The sequence below is a fragment of the Ahaetulla prasina genome, chromosome 2, assembly GCF_028640845.1.
Source record: "Ahaetulla prasina isolate Xishuangbanna chromosome 2, ASM2864084v1, whole genome shotgun sequence".
Lineage (NCBI taxonomy): Eukaryota > Metazoa > Chordata > Lepidosauria > Squamata > Colubridae > Ahaetulla > Ahaetulla prasina.
In genome coordinates, this window is record NC_080540.1 from 283062601 (window position 1) to 283086459 (window position 23859).

Sequence of the window (23859 nt, forward strand, 5' to 3'; positions counted from 1 at the left end):
ATGTAGAATCAGCACGGCAAGTACCGACTCCCTTTCTGAAACCTGAAACCTTTCTTTGTCTTTGATTTGACTTTTAAAATGGCGTCTGAAAGTGAAAGTAATTTTTTTTTTAGTAGATAAAGTAGCGTTATTTGTGGATTGTTACAAACGGAGTTTTTTTTTATACTGAAAGGAGGGAAGGAAAGTTGTTAAGTTTAAATTCCTGATTCTTTTGAAGACAGAATGGCAGCTAAACCTTTAAAGCCTTCTGGAAGAAGGGGATCTGAACCAAGTCTTGAGGATATATTGAAAGAACAATTAAAACTTTCTGAAGATAGGCAAAAAGAGATGATGGAGAATTTTAATGCAAAAATAAGAGAAGATATTCTCATGGCAGTTCAAGGACTGAGTAAAAAAATTGAGGGATTGGAAGGGGAAATGCAACAGATCTCTCAGTCAAATAAGCATTTAGAAGACAAAATGAAAGGTGTTCAGAAAAAAGTGGATCAAAATGAAGATCAGGTTGTGATATTACAATATAAACTTATGGAAGGAGCTCTTAGAATCTGTGGTATGCAAGAAGAGCGAGGAGACGACTTAAGAAAAATTATATCAGAAGCATTGGCTGAATTTATTGAAGTGGAACCCCAAGAGGTAGCTTACCAAATTGATAAAATATATAGAGTTAATTCCTGGATTGCAAGACAGAGAAAGCTTCCTCGGGACATTGTGGTTTATTTTGTGAAAAGGACTATGAGAAATCAGATTCTGCAAGTTTCATATCAGACAACTTTAAAAATTGGAGAACAGGAGCTGAAGGTGTTGAAAGAGATTCCTTCAAAGATGTTAAGAGATAGGAAGGAATTTGCTTTTTTTACACAAGAACTTAAAAAACATCAGATTCAATTCAGATGGGAGGTGCCAGTTGGACTGACAGTATTCTATCAAGGAAGGAGATATAGAATTGACACTGTTTTAAAGGCAAAGGATTTTCTTTCTACAGTTTTGAAAGTCGAAATAGAAGTGATAGAAAACTTCAAGAGATTCAAGAAGGCGTGGTGATCCAAGAGCCTTCATTGCTGCCAGTATTAGAGGAACCACAAGAGCAAAGGGTGACAAGAGGAGCTCTTAAGCGTAAAGAAGAGCAACAGTCTCAAAGTAAAAGCCAGGATCCCAGCATGGAAGCTGTGGGAGGAGCTAGACGGAAGATACCGGAGGAGGAGCTTCCGTTGTCTGCTTCAAAGCTTCAGGAGGCCAGTAATGGCAAATAGAATTTTGTCATGGAATGTTAATGGCTTGAATTCAGCTCAGAAAAGAAGGAAAATATTTCACTACTTGAAACAATTTAAAAATGATGTGATTTGTTTGCAAGAGACACATATAAAATTATCAGACCAAAATTATTTAATTAACTCAAAATTGGGTAACCATTTTGTTGCATCAGCTTTGGAAAAGAAGCATGGAATTGTTGTATATATCAGGAAGGATATACCAGCTAAGTTAATTGAGGCAGATATTCAAGGAAGATTTATTGCTATTGAACTGGTGATAGATGCAAAAAAGACTTTGCTGATAGGTATTTATGCACCTAATCAGCAACAAGAAAAGTTTTACAAAATGTTACACGAGAGGTTGACCCTCTGGGATTATAGTTCGTTTATTTTATTAGGAGACTGGAATGGAGTAATTGATACAAGAAGGGATAAGAGAACCTCCTCCAAGAAGATACCTATACATGCAAAACTACCAAAATCCTTTTTTGAAATATGTTGGAAACATGGGAGAAAATTTGGGTTAGAAATGTTAAGTTTACACAAGCACAGAATTTAAGGGAAAATTTTTATAAGATGTTTTATAGATGGCACTTAGATCCCAAAAAATTATCATGTATGTATCCTAATATCCAAGCGAAATGTTGGAGGTGTGATTGTGATGACGCTACATATTTTCATATTTGGTGGACTTGCAAGAAAATTAAGGTCTTTTGGATAAGAATTTGGTGGATTATTCAAAATGTACTGAAGAAGAAGATAAAGTTCCTGCCACAATTTTTCCTTTTGGGAATTATAACGGATTGTACAGGGATTGAGACTAAATTGATTCTGAATTTAATAACAGCAGCAAGACTGTTGATTGGACAATACTGGAAGAAAGAAGAGATACCTACAATAGAAGAATGGATACTGAAAGTTATTAATTTGGCTGAGATGGCTAAAATCTCAGCTTTTTTAAAAGACAATACGCAGGAAAGATATTTAATTGAATGGAAAAAATGGATTGATTATCTACAAAATAGATATCAGATTAAGAAATATCAGATTGCCTTTGAATAATGAAAGTTATTTTATGTAATGGGGAGGGGGTTGGGAGATGAAAAGCTTTAGATGTGGTTATTTGGATTGGAAGGGAAAATTTTATTCTATGTTTGGTTTATGTATAACAATACCTTGTGATTGACCCGGGAAGCCGGGGGGGGGGGGAGGGAGGGGGGAAGGGGGTTTTTTGGGAGGGAGGGGGGAAAAAGGGGGAAAAATGTTTTTGTTTTTTAAAACTCTTTCAATAAAAAAAAAAAGAAATTATTTATTTGTTGTTCAACCTCTCTTATGTAAAAAGGAAACCCAAACTGAGATATTCAGAAATTTTTGACTGTGGAGTGCCAAATTTAGCATTACTTTTTGCTTAAACATGTTCAAATATCTTCTTGGGATATAGTATATAGCACAATGCAATAGTTAAAAAACTTGCAAATGAACATTTTGGAATAACGAAAGAAAACTGTTGGAATAAGATAGACATACCTGTCCAAAGTTTTCTTCATCTATGCAAAACATAAGATCCAGTTCTGTGGGATCATTCTCCAGAATCCATTTCAAGGAATTATAATATTCACCATCCTGTAAGGAAGAACACTGATTTCCATTAATCAATTCTTTTTGGAAATGTAACATTAATATACTGAAAGATGTCTACCAGCTAATTTCTTTTGGCTCTGCCAACTTGGCATACACCTAGTATTTTTAAAACATGTCATAAGGTGGATAAGGTGAATGTTATAGAAATCAGATAATCAGGGATTTAGATCTTTTAAACAGAAACATAACTTCTAAATTGGAAGATGGTCATCTGAATCTTCCAAATGTCAGCCAACTTGAAAACCTATCAAATGAATCATTTTTATTATGCTTCTGGGCTTCGTCAACAGCTGCTTTCTCTTGCCATTAATATTATAAGCTATTTGGAATTCAATAAAGTTAACTATTTCTATTTTCTAAAAGTGAAAGAATGAGATTGAATATTGGTAATATAGGCAGTCCTCGATTTGAAACTGTAGTGGAGGCAAGAACTTCTGTTGTTAAGTCATGACAGTCATAAGTCAAGGCACCCACATGGCTGACCCAATTTTATGATCTTTTTTGAAATGGTCATGAAGCGAACATTGCACTCATTAAGTGAGTCAATGCATTTCTATGGGTGTTTTTTTTTTTGCTGGAAACGGACTGAAAAGGCCAGCAAAACCCATCATAAATCATGTTACATGACCATAGATTGTAAAGGTAAGATGGCTGCTAAGGGCTCGGAATGTAGTCATATGATCACAAGGGAGGAGAGTTTGCTATGCCAGAACTTTGGAACCCGATTGTAAGAACCGTTTTGGAGAATCCATCCTAATTTCAAATGTTTGCTAAGTGACTGGTCATTAAGCAAGGATTACCTCTCCCTCTATTTTTTAAAAAGGATCAGCGTAGTATTTCGTAAATTGACACTATTTATTTATTTATTTATTTATTTATTTATTTAATTAGATTTTTATACCGCCCTTCTCCTGAAGACTCAGGGCGGTGTACAGCCAAATAATAAAACCACACAATATACACATTAAAACAGAAACTTAAAACCAAGCATATTACATAAATGGCCGAAATTTAAAACAATCAATTTAAAACCCTAAAATTCATAAATAACCCCAATAAAATTTAATAAAACTTTTAAGCCAGTCCCGCTTGAATAAATAAATGCGTTTTCAGCTCACGGTGAAAGGTCCGAAGATCAGGCAATTGGCGTAAACCAGGGGGAAGTTGGTTCCAAAGAGTAGGAGCTCCGACAGAGAAGGCCCTACACCTGGGGGCCGCCAGCCGACATTGTTTGGCGGATGGCACCCTGAGAAGACCCTCTCTGTGTGAGCGTACGGGTCGGTGGGAGGCATAAGGTAACAGCAGGTGGTCCCGTAAGTACCCGGGCCCTAAGCCATGGAGCGCTTTAAAGGTGGTAACCAAAATCTTAAAGCGCACCCGAAAGACCACAGGAAGCCAGTGCAGACTGCGCAGGAGTGGTGTTACATGGGAGCAACGTGTGGCTCCCTCTATTACCCGCGCAGCTGCATTCTGAACTAGCTGAAGCCTCCGGGTGCACTTCAAGGGCAGCCCCATGTAGAGAGCATTGCAATAATCCAAACGAGAAGTGACAAGAGCGTGAGTGACCGTGCATAAGGCATCCCGGTCAAGGAAGGGGCGCAACTGGCGGACCAAGCGTACTTGGTAAAAGGCCCTCCTGGAGACGGCTGCCAAATGATCTTCAAACGACAGCCGTCCATCCAGGACACCCAAGTTGCGCACCCTTTCCATTGGGGCCAATAACTCGCCCCCAACAGTCAGCCGTGGTTGCAGCTGACTGTACCGGGGTGCCGGCATCCACAGCCACTCCGTCTTGGAGGGATTGAGCTTGAGTCTGTTTCTCCCCATCCAGACCTGTACGGCTTCCAGGCACCGGGACAGCACTTTGACAGCTTCATTGGGGTGGCCCGGGGTGGAAAAGTACAGCTGCGTGTCATCAGCGTGAGTTACAGATGGTAACTCACGCCAAAGCCACTGATGACATCGCCCAGCGGATGACAGGAGAGGCGAGAGAATCGACCCCTGAGGCACCCCACAAGTAAGGCGCCTCGCGGTCGATCTCTGCCCCCCTGTCAACACCGTCTGCGACCGGTCAGAGAGATAGGAGGAGAACCATCGATAAACGGTGCCTCCCACTCCCAAACTCTCCAACCGGTGCAGCAAGATACCATGATCGATGGTATCAAAAGCCGCTGAGAGATCTAATAGGACCAGGGCAGAGGAACAACCCCTATCCCTGGCCCTCCAGAGGTCATCCACCAACGCGACCAAAGCTGTCTCCGTACTATGTCTGGGCCGGAAGCCGGACTGGAACGGGTCTAGATAGACAGCTTCATCCAGGTACTGGGGAAGCTGCCATGCAACCACACTCTCTACAACCTTCGCCACAAAGCGAAGGTTGGAGACTGGATGATAATTTCCCAAAATAGCTGGATCCAGGGAAGGCTTCTTGAGGAGGGGTCTCACCACCGCCTCTTTCAAGGCAGCGGGGAAAACCCCTTCCAACAATGAAGCATTTATAATTCCCCGGAGTCAGCCTCGTGTCACTTCCTGTGTAGCCAGCACCAACTAGGAAGGACACGGGTCCAGTAAACATGTAGTTGCATGTAACCTCGCCAGTAACCTGTCCACGTCCTCGAGAGCCACAGAATCAAACTCATCCCAAACAACCTCAACAAGACGCGTCTCCGTCATCTCATTTGGATCATCACAATTTTGGTCTAAACTATCCCGAAGCTGAACGATTTTATCATATAGATAACCGTTAAACTCCTCAGCACGACCCTGTAAGGGGTCATCCCGCCCCTCCTGATGAAGGAGGGAGCGGGTCACCTGAAACAGGGCGGCCAGGCGGTTATCTGCCGATGCAATGAGGGTGGAAACGTAAGAACGTTTCGCCTCCCTCAATACCACTAGGTAGGTCTTAGTAAAGGACCTCACTAGTGTCCGATCAGCCTCGGAACGGCTAGACCTCCAGGTACTCTCTAGGCGTCTTCTCCGGCGTTTCATCTCCCTCAGCTCTTCAGAAAACCAAGGAGCCAATTGAGATCTACGCTGGGTCAGAGGCCGCAAAGGCACGACACGGTCCAAAGCCCCAGCCGCGGCCCGTTCCCAGGCCGCAACTAGTTCTTCAGTCGTGCCGTGGGCAAGATCCTCAGGGAACGGCCCAAGCTCCATCCGGAACCTCTCAGGGTCCATCAGGCACCTGGGATGGAACCAATGCATTGGCTCCGTCTCCCTGCGGTGGTGAGCGGCGGTCCGAAAGTCCAGGCGAAGGAGAAAATGATCTGACCATGACACCGGTTCCATCACTAAATCTCCTAGTTCCAGATCATTAAACCACTGTCCAGAGATAAAAATCAGATCTAGTGTGCCTCCCCCAGTGTGTGTAGGGCCATCAGTTACTTGAATCAGGTCCAAGGCCGTCATGGAAGCCTGGAACTCCTGGACCACCGTTGATGACAAGCCGGCCGATGGCAAGTTGAAATCCCCCATGACCAAAAGTCTGGGAATCTCAACTGCTACCCCGGCAAGCACCTCCAGCAGCTCAGGTAGGGCTGTAGTCACGCAGCAAGGAGCCAGGTACGTGATCAACAGACCCATCTGATTCCTAAGGCCCCACTTCACAAGAAGGGATTCACAACCAGCTATCTGAGGCACAGTGGACTCCCTCGGCTCTAGGCTTTCTTTAATCACAACCGCCACTCCTCCACCCCTACCTTGGGCCCTCGGCTGATGGAATGCACGGAAACCCGGAGGGCACAATTCAACCAGGGGTACACCCCCCTCTGTGCCCAACCAGGTCTCCGTAATGCCCGTAAAGTCCGCGAACTCCCTCTGAATAAGGTCACAAATCAGGGGAGCTTTATTAACCATGGACTGGGCATTGCACAGCATCAGCCGAAGACCCAAGCTCTGAGGGTCCTGACCATCCGGGGAACGAGTAAGGACTGAGGGGCTGGAGCACGTGATTGCTTTTAAACATCGAACACGTGCTCCCAGAGAACGATACGGCCCCTTGCCTCCGCCATATCTGCCTCTCCCACTTACCGTACAGATGGAATGACCACCCCCCTCGAGGTTGAGGTAATGGACACAAGATTGAATACTGCCCTCATATGTCTCAGATGGTCCTATTCTCTCTTTGATTAACCTGCATAAGGTCATCCTGTGAAACTATTGTGTACGATGATTTAAACATAAGTCCAAGCACAACATTTTCACCAGTGCATCCAAATGCTTGAGGTGAACAGGATAACGGTCTTCTTCACCCTTTATTATAAGAGTGCTAAATTTATTCAAGAATCCTAGAATGCTCATTATTTTCTTTCATGGAAGTGCTTCAAGCAGCTGTCAAACTTCTAATTAAAAAAGCCTTACGAAAATATTTTGCTAATTGTTCATTTTGTGCTGAATCTAATCGTAAGAGGAATTTGAAATTGTTACCTTGTTAGGTTGTTTAAAAAAAGAAAAAGCTTTATTAGAGAGTTTAGAAAGTAAAACCAAGCAGTACATGTCCCTGATCTCATGATGCTACTCAAGCATCAAACTTTGGAGCTTCCTGGGAATAGTGACATTTAAAAAAAAAATTCTCCAGAGAAGAAGTAATACACATAATTGAAAATGTTAATAGGGTTTCTAGTGTTTACTCACCACAGACTCCATGTCTTTTAGGGTTATTGGTTTTCCCAGCATCATCTTATAAAAGGGCCTAATGAAGAAACCTGTGCACAAAGGAACAAAGTTTAATTAAAAATGGCTCCCTCTTATAAATGAACATTTTACCATCTACAACAGGGGTGTCAAACTCAAGACCCAGGGGTTGGATCCAGCCCGCATGGTGCTTAGATCTGGCCCTTTCCTGGAAACAGAAAAGGACTGGCCCGCACTCTACGGGTGGCCCTCCCTAGCTCTGTTTTCACTGGCAGAGGGTTGCAGGAGGCTGTCACAGCCGAAACAGAGCTCAAGAGCCTGTTTTCACTAGTATTGCGCTCGGGCCGTCACAGATGCCCCGACACGAGTGATGTTGAGTTGGTCAACCTGGCCATGCCCCCCAACGCCCCCAAGGTCAAATACAATCCTGATGTGGCCCTCAATGAAATCGAGTGTGACATCCCTGATCTACAACATTTGGCCTTAAAAACAAGTGAATTATGGACCTAGCTCTTAATTTATCAGCTGATTAACCTGAGGTATGTGTTAGAAAACATCCACGGAGTTACATTTCTTGAAAATCCAGAAAGTAACAAACCATTTCTAATAGAAACCAAGTGAGAGAGAAAAGGTTATATCTGTCGGAGTTTGGGGATATAAAATATCTCTTAAAAAATACGTGTGTGTGGGTATGTAGCAACAGAGAAGAGGAAAAGAATGCAGAGAAGAGCAACAAAGATGATTAGGGGACTGGAGGCTAAAACATATGAAAAACAGTTGCAAGAACTGGGTATATCTAGTTTAATGAAAAGAAGGACTAGGGGAGACATGATAGCAGTGTTCCAATATCTCAGGGGTTGCCACAAAGAAGAGGGAGTCAAACTATTCTCCAAAGCACCTGAGGGTAGAACAAGAAGAAACTAATCAAAGAGAGAAGCAACTTAGAACTAAGGAGAAATTTCTTGACAGTTAGAACAATCAATAAGTGGAACAACTTGCCTGCAGAAGTTGTGAATACTCCAACACTGGAAATTTTTAAGAAAATGTTGGATAGCCATTTGTCTGAAATAGTGTAGGGTTTCCTGCCTCGGCAGGGGGTTGGACTAGAAGACCTCCAAGGTCGTTTCCAACTCTGTTATTATGTTATGTTAAAACAGCTTCAAAAAAGAGAGAAACTATCCTTGCTACAGATAATCCAAATCCAAATCCAAATGTAAAAGATGCATTGGTAATTATTGCAACTGAATATTTTTTATTTATTGTAAGGAAGAATGGTTAGAATTTATCTCTTTGAGACCACTGTTAGCTGTGGGCAGAAAATTATGACTATCTTTCTCCCTCAAATATGGCTGCGGGGAAGAATGAACGAATTGTAAGTTTTTGCTATCCACAGGGTAGCTAGGTCCTGAAAAAGATAAATGATGTTGGTTGAGTGCTACACAAATGTATTCAGTGTGAATAATTTTCTGAGAACAAGCTTAATGATTCTCAAGTTCTCCAGAGCACAAAATTATACTCTTTCTTTGTATGACTTTGGTAATTTAGCTTGAAGATACTAATCAACCCTCAAGTGTCTTTGCCTATCTGGAAAATCCCAATACTAGTACCAAGGTATTATTTGATTCATGTGCTAGAGAAAGTGTGGGATTGAGTGGGCTATATAAATAGAACAACAAAAAAATAAATAAAAAGTCGAGAATATAGCTATGTGATGCAAGAACTAAAGAACTAGGTTGGAACGCAAAGCCTTTCTGAATTGTGTAGCTTTAGGAAACTGACTGAACAGCTTGGTAGAGATCTGCATTTTATTCCAACCAATCTCAAAGGACTGTTTTTCACTAGGAAGAAGACACAGAAAGATTATATCGCAGTGCACATCTGGCTACCTTTTCCAGAGATTTTAAACACTTCTGCGGACAAAGGGGAAAAAAACCCGTAGCTCACAATGTAGCCCAGTTTATCATCTTTATAAGGTACTAGGGGAGCGGGGAGGACAGCTCCCCTTGAAACTGTTCTAAAAAAACCCTGCAGCTGCAACCAAGGGCCATCTTCTGTGTTAGAAGAGCTTCTCTAATTGCTGGTGACTTTGGAAGCTGAATTGAAGGTGTTTGTTTTGATGTAAAATCCTTCTGTGACTTAAGTGAAATTTATCTGCAAGGATTGGCGATTCCCACACAGCCTGCCCCACTCTCTTAAATCTTCAGCAGGGCATTGTTTCAAATTTTACCCTAGGTATGTGCAATACTAATAATACATTCATTAGGGGCCTGAAATTTACATTGTGTAATGTAAGGGGGTTTTATAGCAAAATGTACGGTTGATAAACCACACCAGAGAAATTACCTAAGGTGTATAAAAAGGACTTCCCATCACTGAAGGAAATGTGAAAAACATGAATGAATTTGTGAAAAGAAAAAAAAGAAAGGGGAAAAAAAGCAAACAAATATAAAAACATTCTTTGATAATACAAAGCACTTTGAAGATTAGTATTGACATCAGAAATCATTTTATTGGGACTCATGTCCAAACTAGACTTATAGGAAGTCTGATTTTCTATAGAGTAAAGGCAGCAAGATTATATGCTCAACGATGGAGAAATATTCAAATATTCACAATGGAGGAATTGATTATGAAGATGGCAGAATTAGAAGAGATGGCTAAACTGTTTGATCAGGACAAAACAATAAGAACACTTTGTAGAAGTCTGAAAACCTTTAATTGGCTTTTTGCTAAAACCTGGAAAAAAGTGAAATGATGATTTCTAGATTTGAGAGATGAAAAAAGATAAAATAAGTGCCTAAAGGGATTATTGTAACATTGAGGAGTTCACAGAGATAATGAGTTTGTTTATGCAGGATTTGCTGTAAAGAAGTATGGGAATTGCTACTTTAATCTCTCCTTCCTTCCTTCCTTCCTTCCTTCCTTCCTTCCTTCCTTCCTTCCTTTCCATTCCTCCCTCTCCTTTCTTTCTTTCTTTCTTTTTCCTTCCTTCTTTCCTATTTTTCTTTTTTGTTGTTCTTTCTTTACATACTTCTGCATTTGACTTTTAGCTATGTAAAGAAAACTTAATAATAATACCTTTAACATCCTCAAACAATAACAGGTGAATAAAAAGGCCAAATCTAAAAAACATTTGGCTGACTTTTTGAGCAACCATAAATGACTCAATAGGTAGACGACTGTGCAATGAACTGTAGTATAATAAATACTAGAAACAGGCATATAGTGCTATTTGAAAATGGGTGGCATATATAAGCTACTGAATAAAAAAAGCTTCTGATCAATGGGGAAAAATAAATGAAACATTATTTAAAAGGTGCACATGGGAAGAGAATTTCTTTCCTGCCTTTTTCTCCCTCACACACTTTCTGGTTTACAGCTCCATCATAACAATTTTAATGTTTTTCAAGGCATTTGTGGGAAGGAAAATATATTTGTACTCACAGATCTTCTGAACAATTTGTATCAGTTATAGTATTTGACTTACGTAACGCACTCTACTTCTGAAGCCCAAACTCTCTTTTATAGTTACACTCCTTTATTCAACTCACCATCTAAAAGCTTTCCATGATATACAGCCAAACCAGCAACACGACCAATAAAGGTGAAATAAGACAAATGGTCTTCATTACAAAGTCCAGAATTAGGATTGATCTGAAGAGTATAGTTGTCCCTTATTGAAAAAGAAAGAGAGAAATGAAAGGATGAGTTTCTTAGATATTTGATTCACATTTTCCTCTCAAGTTACCCAGATATACCTTTAGGGCATTACTTGAATAGTATAACGTATTTGATACGTATCAGAAACCTACTTGCTTCTAAATAGGGCCAACAGACATAAACAAACTCAAGAGTACTGTGACTACTAAAGACTAATAAACATTGTGATGTATGTTTTGTGGTTTAGAAAGTGTTTTCCTCATTTGAGGATGAATATTTTATATAACTAAATATATTTAACCTTTGCATCAAAAAGTCACAGATTCTAGATTTTCTGCTCTTTAGTTCTCAATGGAGAAACTGCACTGAAAAAGTTTTTAAACCAAAGTCTTTGTAGCTACCAAGTCAACAAATAAAAAACAACTTGGTTAACAGCAATAGCAATAGCACTTAGACTTATATACTGTTTTACAGTGCTTTACAGCCCCTCTCTAAATGGTTTACAGAGTCAGTATATTGCCCCCAACAATTTTGGATCCTCATTTTACCCACCTCAGAAGGATGGAAGGGTGAATCAACCTTGACCCTGGTGATATTTGAACTGCCAAATTGCAGGCAGCCGGCAGTCAACAGAAGTAGCCTGCAGTACTGCACTCTAACCACTGCGCCACCGTGGCTCATAAGGAATTAGGAATGGATCTCATTCTTAACCCAGGGACTACCTGTACAGCAACATCTATACATCTATACTAAACCAGTACAGTATTGAGAACAGGAAAGCGTTTTTAAAATCTCTATCAACAGATACATTTTTCAATATTGCTTTCAATTCCTATGAAAGCAATGTAATACATGTATTTGCATGACAAGAGTTGCTTTCATAAATAAATTCAGTTTTTGACTAATCTATTAATTGTCTAAGCAGAACATGGAAAAGTGAGTTTAAATGGTGAAATAATACTACTAGGAAAGAAACGGTTGGTGAGAACAGCGTTAATGCAAGAATTTGAGGTTATGAAGGTTTATCAGTATCTCTGTGCATATATCTGAACATATAACTCAGGGGTACTATTCAGCAGGTTCTGGAGAACTGGTAGCAGAAATTTTGAGTAGTTTGGAGAACTGGCAAATACCACCTCTGGCTGGCCCCAGAGTGGGATGGAAATGGATATTTTGCAGTATCCTTCACCTGGAATGGGGTGGGAATGGATATTTTGCAGTATCCTTCCCTGCCACGCCCACCAAGCCCACCAAGCCACGCCCACAGAACCGGTAGTAAAACAATTTGAATTCTACCACTGGTATAAATAGTACATTTAATTAACAGTTCATTGTACGCAATGGCATGCCTCCAGATTCTAACATATTTCTGTGATGATTCTTGAAAAAAAAAATCTTTCAATTGACAAATCAGTAAAGAATTAGGGAGAATGTTCCTGCAGGTAAAATTTATTTTCAATCAGGCCTTTTCCTAGGTAAGAATGTTATTAAAAATTCTTACTCTTCATGATAAGAAGGCTCCTGGAATGAGGTTTTTTTTGTATGTATTCCTTGGCAATATCTGGATTAGAATTTGTTTTCTATACTTTTGTCTTTTTGGTTTTTTTTTACTTGAGTTTGTTAAGCATCATACATTTGGTTGAGCAGAAAGGAGAAAGATAAACTGAAACAATGAATAAATAAATATTTGGTTTGAACGCAGTGGAATGTGTCCCAACTGGCAGTTCCATTTGATTCAGGTAATTCTTGTTTCCTATCATTAAGGGCTGTTTCAGATTTGTTCTTTCTTTGATGCTTGTTACTGCAAAATTCCAGCAAAAGCAGCTGGTCCTTAATTAAATCTCTTCACAAAAGAAAATGTTCTTGCAAATTAATGCCAGACTAGGTAATATCATGACTAACAAACAAAAGGCAGCAGCTGGAGGCAACTGGCCCAAATCAGTATTCCTTAGTACAACATAGTTCAAAGTTCAAAAGGATACTTCTTCTGTTGAGCATACACATTAAGATTTTAAATATAAACACACTGAGGGAAATATATACATGGCATGTACTATAAAAATACACAGCTCAAATTACACACTGAAGATTATGGAAATTAAAGACACGCACTTTTTATTGTATCGTTACTCTCCGACTTACAACCGCAATAGAGCCCAAAATTTATGTTGCTAAGTGAGACAGATATTTTGTCTCATTTTACGACCTTTCTTGCCATAGCTATTAAGTGAATAACCGCAGTTGCTAACATGGTTGTTCAGTAAATCTGGCTTCTCCATTGACTTTGCTTGTCAGAAGGTCACAAAAGGTGATCACGTGACCCCAGCACACAGCAACCGTCCTAAATATGAACCAGTTGCCAAGCAACCAAATTTTCATCACATGGCCATGGGGATGCTGCCATGGTCATAAGTGTGAAAAATGATCATAAGTCACTTTTTTCAGTGCCATTGTAACTTTGAACGGTCACTAAATGAATGGTTGTAAGTCAAGGACTACAGTACCTGTACAGAATGCTTTTTGTATTACTAGTTTGACTTTCTCTTCGAAAGTTGTATAGCTGCTGTTGTTGGCTTTCTACCAGAAAACAATAGTGAAAAACAACAAAATAAAAAAATGACTGAATTCATCTAGTGCAAGGGTCTGCAAACTAGGCTCTTTTAAGACTTGTGGACTTGTGGAAGTACACAAGTCTTAAAAGAGCCAAGTTTACAGACCCCTGATCTAGTGTAACTGTAGGAATATTTCATCAATTATCTCACAGTAAAATGGACAGCCAATAAATTTTACAGGCAAATTCAGATATAATATACTTACGTTGCTGAATATTCAAAGAGGCCATAATAGGGGTTAAACATTTCCTTGGACAACAGGAAGAACCATTCTCTGGCCACTCCTCCGTAGTCAAGGCCTTTTTCTGATTCAAATTCTATCCAGAGCCTGGCTTTTAATACATCAGGTCTCTTCACTGACATGATTCTTCTATACGATTCTTCAAAAATATTATTTCGGTGGAGTTTCATCTCAAATCTGTTTGGTATATCAGCCTTCAGGAGAAAAAGAATATTCCACATGTTGATTGGTCTGAGTGCATTTTCCATATCAACTATTTGTAGAATAAATTATCTAAGAGTGTGACCAGACCTTGTTCTTTCTTTTCGATAACAGTGCAGTGTCTGCACAGGTTCAATTAAAAACATGTAGACTTCTTCTAGGTGGACAATGTGTCCTGCTGAACTGCAAATATTTAGAATAGAATAGAATAGAATAAAATAGAAGGTCGAAGGGATCTTGGAGGTCTTCTAGTCCAACCCCCTGCTTAGGCAGGAAACCCTACACCTCTTCAGACAAATGGTTATCCAACCTCTTCTTAAAAACTTCTGGAGGCAAGTTGTTCCACTGATTAATTGTTCTAATTGTCAAGAAATTTCTCCTTAGTTCTAAGTTGCTTCTCCCCTTGATTAGTTTCCATCCATTGCTCTTGTCCTGCCCTCAGGTGCTTTGGAGAATAGCTTGACTCCCTCTTCTTTGTGGCAACCCCTGAGATATTGGAACACTGTTATCCTGTCTCCCCTAGTCCTTCTTTTCATTAAACTAGACATTTCATGAAATACATCCCTGTTTGTCACTCAAGGGCCTTTCTCATGGCCAATCAATGAGTAGCTATCCAGTCTCTCTTGGCCATGGAGACTGTCCATCTCCATGGCCAAACCTAAAAGACCATGGAGATGGACAGTCCAGTGACTGCACAGGGAGGGGGTGTTTCCACATATGACTTGCTCACGCAACTGTAGATCAGTGTGACCTCCAGGCTCATGGCTGAAGTCCCTGAAATTGTCTTCTGTACATGGGAACCTTTGTGATGGAAGAAGAAGGAAAGCAACATTTCTCAACTGGGACAATTAAAGACAGGTGTTTGCTGGCTTAGCAATGGGCTAGGAATGACAGCAAGGCCCTCCGAAATGGTTCTAAATATTTTTTATGCTATAGTGAACAAAATATGAAGATGAACCTTTAGTGGCTGGAAAATACAGTGGTAAGCATTTGTCTGGATTTGTTTGTGTGGGACTCTAGAGGGAAAGAAAAGATTAAATGGAAATAACTGACATCTGGGAGCGTAATATGGAAGTTGAAAGAGAAAAAAGAGGAAATAGAGAAAAATTCTGCAATTGCAGAACACCATAGCAAAATGTATTGTATTGTAACATATTAAAAGGAAGGTTACGTTCCCTATATTAAGGCTACCAACTTTATCACAAAATAAATATTTACTTACTGGTTTCTTTAACTTCTTCCTGAAGTAGTCATATTTTTGTTTAAATTCTCTGGAATATGGAACAGCCTGGAAGACATGAACATTGTACTGTTAGTATAAAGAATTAAATGATTGTGAAAGAGCCATCCATTTCTCTCTAATTATTATTTCCCTTAACCCTTAATAATCTCTCTAATTATTCATTTCCTTAATCCTTTATTTCCTTAAACCTGATGCCAATGTGTCCCTAAGATACATATACTAACCTATTGAGATCTGTGATTTCTTGCCCTTACAGGAGCACATTTTAAATCGCCTAATTGTCTAACATATTGAAATAGTTCGGGTTGGGTAGTTAGCTAAGAAAGAATGATGCAGTTTTTTAAAAAAAAAAAACGTGGGTGGGCAAAACTTTCACCAGAACAAGAAATGAATGCAGTTTTTGTGTGTTTGTATGATGAGGCTTCATCCGAAGCTCAGGACAAAGCAAGAGTGTGCAGTATAAATTTATCTTTTTAAAGTCATGCCCTTGGCCATGTTGTCACTGGTAGATAGTAGTCAGCTTGGATATTCATTTACTTTGGAAACTGTAGGATGAAAAATTATGATTTGTTTAAAGTTCATGGATGAACACTTTTTATGTTGGAACATAATTCATTCAATACAGGTGGCTCTCAACTTAATCAACTTCATAAAAGACTGCCCTCTGTCTATCAGACTCCCAATAGGTAGATGTGTATGAATAGAAGCTTCTGTATGATTTGGAATGAGTTATATTCTCTCTGCAAAATTAAGTTCACTGCTTGGGATTCTTTTTCAGTATTTAGAACTATCTAAAGAGCTAAAATGTTGAATGAGAAGCATGGGGGATACTACTGCCATTGTAAGGGTGGGTACAGGTACAAACATCAAAGTCAGTCATTTTCTTTCCAAGTTAAAACTACTTAATCACAGCAGTTTTTGCAAAAAAAATAAATAAATCCAAATCAAATCAAATTCGTGCAGTACTTACTGGACCTGTAATAGCAGGATTCTGCAACCTGGGATCTTCCCACTGGGTAATTTTATTATCTGAAAATTAAACAAGAAAAATTGCAACACGTTTTTTTCCCCCCTCTCGCATTCCATTTTTAAAACAAAAACAACCACAGCCAAACAACAACAGTAGATGGTCAGGTACTATCAAAGAAAAAAAGGACTTTATATGTGAATATGTCATTTTTAAAGAGCAGCAAGAAGGATTCAACTATTTTTGGGTTTTGTTTAACCATCCGATTTTCATATAAACTATTCTATAATGCAGAGACTGCATTCTGACAATGGGCATAGTATTTTGAATTGAACAATTTCAGCCAGCTCTTCTGGGCTTGAAATGCTTCCAATATTTCCGAAATGGTTGGGGTGGGGAAAAATCCTCTATCAATGTCGAGCAATAACTCTGAACTTGGAAATTTTGAAGTCTGACTGGTTTGAATTCAACATATGCTGCATTTGTATGGCAAATGCTTTCATGTGATCCACTAAAGGGAAAATATTTGAGTACACTGGATGCAGCATGATTGCAATAGATTTATTACATATATTACATGATGTATTTGCAATCCCTAACCAGCACTGGATTTTATTTGGGGTTATGGCAGTTCTACACACTGGAGGAAGGCTGAGTGCTGGTTTGGGGAAACCTGACTTAAGTATTCCAACCCTCCTTTTGTATTACAAAATCCTTTAAGAAACTTTTAAGTCCTTTTCTTAAAGGGTTGATTCTATCTTTTTGATTTCTCTTTGCTTTTCTTTCCACATTTAATTCTAGCTAGGCTCCATCCAGATACCTTTACGACATATTTATTTGCCTACGATTTGGGAAAAGATTTCTTTATTCTGATATCTTTATTACAGACAGCAGAGCAAGGTTAAAAATCTAAAGAGTGCAATAAAGAAGCAACATAAGAATCTGGAAAAAGATTTCCCTGAATAATTTGTCATTCATTTAAAGCCCTCTCTTTACACTCTAACAATCTCTAACAGATATATCTGTTAGGGTGTGTTTTTTGATGGTAACATATAAAGCAGCGGATGCTACTGTCCATATACGATGGGGAGGCACCTAAGCTGGACTCAAATCATGAGACTGGGCAATCACAGGAATTCTGGGCAACTAATATAAAACTGCTTTCCATAGTTAGTTGCCAAATGCACTCCAGCCTGGTTGTTTTGGCTTCTAATTGCTTCTAATTGAATTGTTTGGGAAACACACTTTGCTACTTTTCATTCCTTAGTTACAACAGAAGCTATTTTGTTTGTTTTATACTTTTTGGCATCTTTTTTCTCCCACTCTGTGTTGAACATCTTTTACTAAGGAACAAACCACCCTTCTTCTGTGCAAATTGCCTTACATAATGCCTTACATATGCCTTACACATTGCCTTACACAATGTAAGCCGCCCTGAGTCTTGGGAGAAGGGTGGGATATAAATGCAAATAAAAAAAAAATTTAATACGTGAGGCAACATCTGCACATTAACTGTTGCTGCCTACAAGGCTGAGCAGAGGGGTTTGCCTTACAATATCCTCACAATTGCCTCTTCCCTGGGAGGGAGGGAGGGAGGAAGGAAGGAAGGGAGGAAGGAAGGAAGGATCATTATTTTTCCCTCATCAACCAAGAAAGGTTAAGAGGATGTGAGCCCTCTTGCTAAATAGAATTTGGATAGGGTGCAGAGAGATTACTGTCATTTATTTTTACTTCTATCTAGTCTAATTTCAAAATTCTTATTTCATAAAACAAATTGTATATTTTCTTAGTACAATCTTTTTTCTTAGGAAACGGGGTTTTGGGCAGCCCCCACAAACAAGGAATATATATATATATATATATATCTCACATGGTTTTCTGTAAGGCATGAGATTGAAATGGATTTCTAAATACAAAGTGCATTTTTCTAGGAAAAGGCACAGCACAACATTACAACATATTGTTGACATTCAAGAAGCTTTTAAGGACCTGGCTATTTTCCCAGGCTTTTCCAAAGTGACGATTGAGCCCCCCTCTCCCCCCGCACTGGATGTGATTTTTCTGATTATATGTTGTTTTAGGGATGTTCATGATTTCTTTCTGTCTTTTGTGAATAAAAAAAATAAATAACTGTAAGCCATCAGGAATTCTTGGAAATTGGACAGCCTATCAATTGTATGGATGGATAAATAAATCAAAACAAAATACAGGTAGTCCTTGACTTATGACTTGATTGCTTAACGTTTGTTTGAAGTTATGATGAACCCTCCCCAAAATCCACATAGACCCCAATTTAAAAGTTATAATGGTTGACACAACCTATGATCATGTGATCATATTTTTGGTGCTTGGTAACAAGCTCACCTTTACGGCCCCGTTGCAATGTTCTGCAGTCAAAGTGACTGCAAGTTTCAATGGGTTTTTTTTTGAGTATTTCCGGTGTTTACTTATCTGATTTCCGGCCAAAACACCCTTGGGTAAAATAGATTTGCTTTAATGACCACTGCCAACAATGCCAAAAAACAACAACAACAAAAAACAAAAACAAAACCAGATCAGGCCATGCGATATCTCATCTTATGACTGCAACAACTTATGACTGAAATCTTAGACTCAATTACAGTCATAAGTCAAGGACTACCTGTCGCACTACTGTAAACTTGTATTATTTGACTGGGCTACATTCCCCCCACCCTCAAAGTTCTCAAGGCAGCTGAACATCTTAGCAAAGTCTAGAAACTCGTTCAAGAGTGATGAGTGAACTGAGGACAATTTTATCCAAGGAAAACTATGAATGATTCATATTGATGGCACCCTATTCCACTTTGCTAATTGGCAAAGTGGTTTAGAAGAAGCGCTGTTTGAGAGCATGATGGAATCAAGGATGCTTAAAACATTTTTTTTTTAAAAAAAAGACAGCTATGATGGTTAGCCACAAAAACTTCCGTCATTCACATTTACTTTGGCCCTAACAAATGAATTTCTCAACTGCAACGGTTAGAAACTTAAAAGTGAAGTAAATTAAGATTTCTCTCAAATTTTCAAGTGTATGCAATTGACGGTATTTATTTGCTAGATTTATATCCTCCCTGTTCTTTGGCAATGTACGCAATACCTCACACCAACCTCATATGGTAGGTTGGGGCTGTGTGATGGTGACAATCCAAAGTTACCTCAAAGGTTATATGTGCACGGACAGTACACGGACATTATCAATTCACAACTGCAATGTGTCGAAAACTCATTGTTTTGTTGAGACCTTCAGAGATCACCTGAAAATGTCTGATGTATGCAAGCTGAACTTAAGTGCTGTTAAAAACAATCTTATTTAGGTTTTTTTTAAAGAAAAGACCTAGTTTTGACTGTTGTCATTACTTTCACAGGTGGGCTCAAATGATCTCAACCAGTTTTGGAATTTAGGACTAATGTTTTTCCAGTTGGGTTATGGTTACTTGTAACCTACAACTGTATAACCAACTTGTCTCCCTTCCTTACCTCACCCACCTCCATCCTGCTGGTTCATCTCAGTTAAAATCCTGGATCAGTCTAGACCAGGGTTTCTCAAGCTTGGCAACTTTTAAGTGCTGTCTGGGGAATTCTGGGAGTTGAAGTCCACACATCTTAAAGTTGTCAAGATGGAGAAACACTGGGTTAACCACTCTGAATGAATGATGAAGATTTAATGAAGGGGGCTGCAGCTCATGAGAACTGATACCTTTTAATAAAATGTGTTAGATTTCCCTTGATTATTTACTATTGTAGACTTAACACAAACCTCCTCCTGCAATGCCAAAATTAGACTTGAGCCTATGTCCCCAGTACTAACCTAACAACTTGAGCAAGTAGCTCAAAAGAACCATCTGCTCCAGTTCTTGTGACATAAATGATGTTTTGACCAATTAAGTTCTATCTGGCTTGGTATCTAATTTTTCCAACCAGAATAGAAGTGCTGGGAAAAACTGTTTTCCTTCCGGGAAAAGCTATTAATCATTCCTCATTTCTTCTACTGCTGCCCTGATCCTATGATTAGTATCAGATATGGTCCTTACCTGATGGGATTCAAGAAAACGCTACAATTTTTAAATTATTTTTTAATTAATTAATTTTTTAATTAATCATTTTTAATTATTCGGCCATTTGTAATAAGTTTTTTAATGGATGTTTTATGGTGTATTTATATGTATATTTTTATCTGGCTGTGAACAGCCCTGAGTCCTTAGGGAGATAGGGCGGTATACAAATATGATAAATAAATAAATAAATAAATAAATACAAAGACTTAATGCATAATTGCTGCCATTGTTTTCCTGGGATTGTTTATATGTTGGGGTTATTTGATTTGGAATATCCTGAGGAGTTAAGCTGGAGTAATTTATTTTAAGATACATTTACTTTCTTTCCAGCATCTTAACTTTTTCTTACATTTTCATTAAGGTAAAGGTTCCCCTCGCACATATGTGCTAGTTGTTCCAGACTCTAGGGGGCAGTGCTCATCTTTGTTTCAAAGCCAAAGAGCCAGCGCTGTCCGAAGACATCTCCGTGGTCATGTGGCCGGCATGACTAAACGCCAAAGGCGCACGGAACACTGTTTCTTTCCCACCAAAGATGGTCCCTATTTTTCTACTTGGGTTTATATAAATGTGATTTGTAAAATAAAGTCATTAAAATAAAATAAAGTCCGAATATCCAGCAGCGAACTGGCACAGCCATCAGTCTTATTGTACAGGAGCAAAAGATGCACCAAGCAAGGCAAGAGATATACATGATTGCAAGGCTGCAGTGATTCAACCAAGTTGGTTTTAAGACATTTTTAATTCCAAACAGGGTTGAGATTCACTGAGCTATGCCTGATTTTACTCTACTGTTTTTATGGCAGCAAGAAAAAAACATATTGCTACTGCTGCCACAAAAGGCAAGACCTTACAACTGATGATGACAGAAAAGAAACGCTTAATATACAAGGTACCCATTTCACTGTCAGTGCAAAATTTTAATAAAGGTGACAGACATCTGAGGAAGCAGAACTATTTAAGAGGAAAAGGAAGATCAACAATAGAAAAGGCAAAAAGAACCTAACTACTATCGTTTCTTTCTTCCAAAAGTAGTAAAAAATAGAATTGGTCATGTAGCACTTAGGCATTTCTTGGTTAATTCTATAACAATTCTAGGAAGAATTGGTTCTAAATGTTGAGCGCATTTTTATTTTTATTTTAAAGGATATGATTTTACTTAAAACCTTATTCATGCATTTCAAGATTCCGAGGCTACTTTATCTAGGCATTCTTTATAAATAAGTTAACATTATGCAACTAAGTACCATTGTTAATTGATGGATATTCAAAGACAACAGAGATTAAAACACCGATGCAATAATTTTAAAAGGTTAATTTTTCAAGTTTCATACAGCTGTTTTCCTTTCCATATTTTCGCTCAAGGACATGTTGAGCAATTAATATGCATTTATGAATTTTTTTTTTAAAAAAAAAATCACAAACATTCCCAGTTGAAGAACAATTATTATTTCTGTTGCCACTTGAAAATCAAAACACAACAAAGATCCACACACTTGTTCAGAAGTGCTGTAATAGGACATATCTACAATGAAACGCCATTTAGACTAGGACTTCAAGGAACAAAAGTGGATAGATTAACAGGGTGGGTGCAAACTAACATGCCACAAATAGAAAATAAGGTCAGAACTGGTGTTGCCCCAAGACCTACTTTAATAAATTTGTGAGGGGAAAGATTCTAGCAAAAATTTCTTCTACTACTTGTGTGATATTCAGACTCACGGCTACATTATTCGTTTTTTTTTTCTCATCTTATTTTCTATTCCTAGAGTGTGCTTCCATTTATTAATAAGTGCATATAAGCCATGGGATCCATCCACAACATCAAAAAGAAATAAAAGAAAATCCAAAAAAAATCCAACAAAAACAACCACAAAGAAGAAATGTTAATGCTTCACAAGATCAAATAGGGACAAAGCTTGATGAGCCAATTAAAGCAAGCTTTTGGTGAATTGTACAATACCGTAAGAGGGCACTAAGTCTCGGGTATGAATCTCGCCACATAGCAACACCTGGCTTCCTAAATGAAGAGTAAAATTACAAAGCTTTCACTTCAATAAAGATTACCTCCCTTCATCTATTCGCTTGTAGAGCCTGCATGCCTACTTACTATGATCTATATAAAACGTTCTTCCATCCAAATGAATTCTTTCCTCCCAACCAGGCTGTAATTAAAGAACAACAAAAACAACATCAGAAGCAGAACTAATATTTATTGCAGCATTATTATGTTCAAACACTTCTAAACAGGCATATAGCTTCATTTATTCTACCTTACAGTTTAAAGAATGTTTCATGCATTATATATACTTAAAATTGAAATTATGGAATTCAGCAAGATGACCTAATCCACGCCTAGCAGAGTAAAAGAAATTTTGGGAAATGTTGTCTTCTGATGTTGAATAAGAAGGAAACTGATTCCAAAGAATTCCACGGGGATTTGTTTCTTCTAGTAACGGACTGTTGTAGCCAATGGTTTATTAGTCAATCCCCTGACTTAGGGTGCCACTGAATCTTGTCTATAAAGAAGAATATTTGTTGAAATGAGGGTCCTTAGTCTCTCTGAGCTTGGCTGTTTTCTTGCAGATGTTTCATTACCCAAACTAACTAATATTGCTTCCCAAACCCCGTAGCATATTTAGAACACATACGGGATGAGAGTTCAGAAGTAATGTATTTTTGAGATGGAAGGCACCTCTGTACAATCTTTGCTCTGTTACTAACACTCCCTTGAACCAAATTAAAGAATACAAATAAAATAGGTGAGTATAATTTAAATAAACAAAAGGCAGCCAAACATGAGATCTAACGTAAGGACATAGAAACTTTCTGAAACTTGGCAACCTTGCACATAGTGGTCATTTTGATTAATCAATGTTATAACATTGGAGATCAGGGATTAAAACAGTACCAAATCTTGAGCTATTTCCTTTCCAGGAAATGCTGCATCATTTTGCTTTTTCAGGTGCCTACAAAATCTCAAAGGGAGAAGAGAGAAAGTACATCTTCTGCATCAGGAGTGGGAACAAGATGGCGTCTATTTCATTAAAAAAAAGTAAATTAAAAAATATGTATTTCATATGGGTATGTATGTATGTATGTATGTATGTATGTATGTATGTATAGATGGCTTCTATTTCTCAAGTTGTGGATATGTGGAAATGGATAAAAGTATAGTTGCTGATGCAGCTGCCTCCTCCAATGCTCATCGGTTCCTAGATATTAACGTTCTTTAAAAAAAAATCAAATATAATTTTTTCCCTCTCATTAGCATTTTGCAAGAGGGACGAGTTGGAAAATGTATTTTTCAGGAAAATGCCCAACTTGCTGGATGGAAGCTTC

At 38.6% G+C, this 23859-nt stretch overlaps 1 protein-coding gene across 8 annotated transcripts in view; it reads right to left on the minus strand.

The window, feature by feature from the left end:
• NEDD4L (NEDD4 like E3 ubiquitin protein ligase) overlaps nucleotides 1-23859 on the minus strand; it is a 356456-nt gene that overhangs the window by 18029 nt on the left and 314568 nt on the right. For all 8 annotated transcript variants that reach the window (XM_058170485.1, XM_058170487.1, XM_058170484.1 and 5 more), the window contains 7 exons: nucleotides 22628-22682; nucleotides 16451-16509; nucleotides 15460-15525; nucleotides 14001-14230; nucleotides 11075-11196; nucleotides 7524-7594; nucleotides 2778-2873 (listed from right to left, as the gene is read on the minus strand). In XM_058170485.1, coding sequence (XP_058026468.1) covers nucleotides 2778-2873; nucleotides 7524-7594; nucleotides 11075-11196; nucleotides 14001-14230; nucleotides 15460-15525; nucleotides 16451-16509; nucleotides 22628-22682 — 699 coding nt within the window. The remainder of the gene's footprint in view (nucleotides 1-2777; nucleotides 2874-7523; nucleotides 7595-11074; nucleotides 11197-14000; nucleotides 14231-15459; nucleotides 15526-16450; nucleotides 16510-22627; nucleotides 22683-23859) is intronic.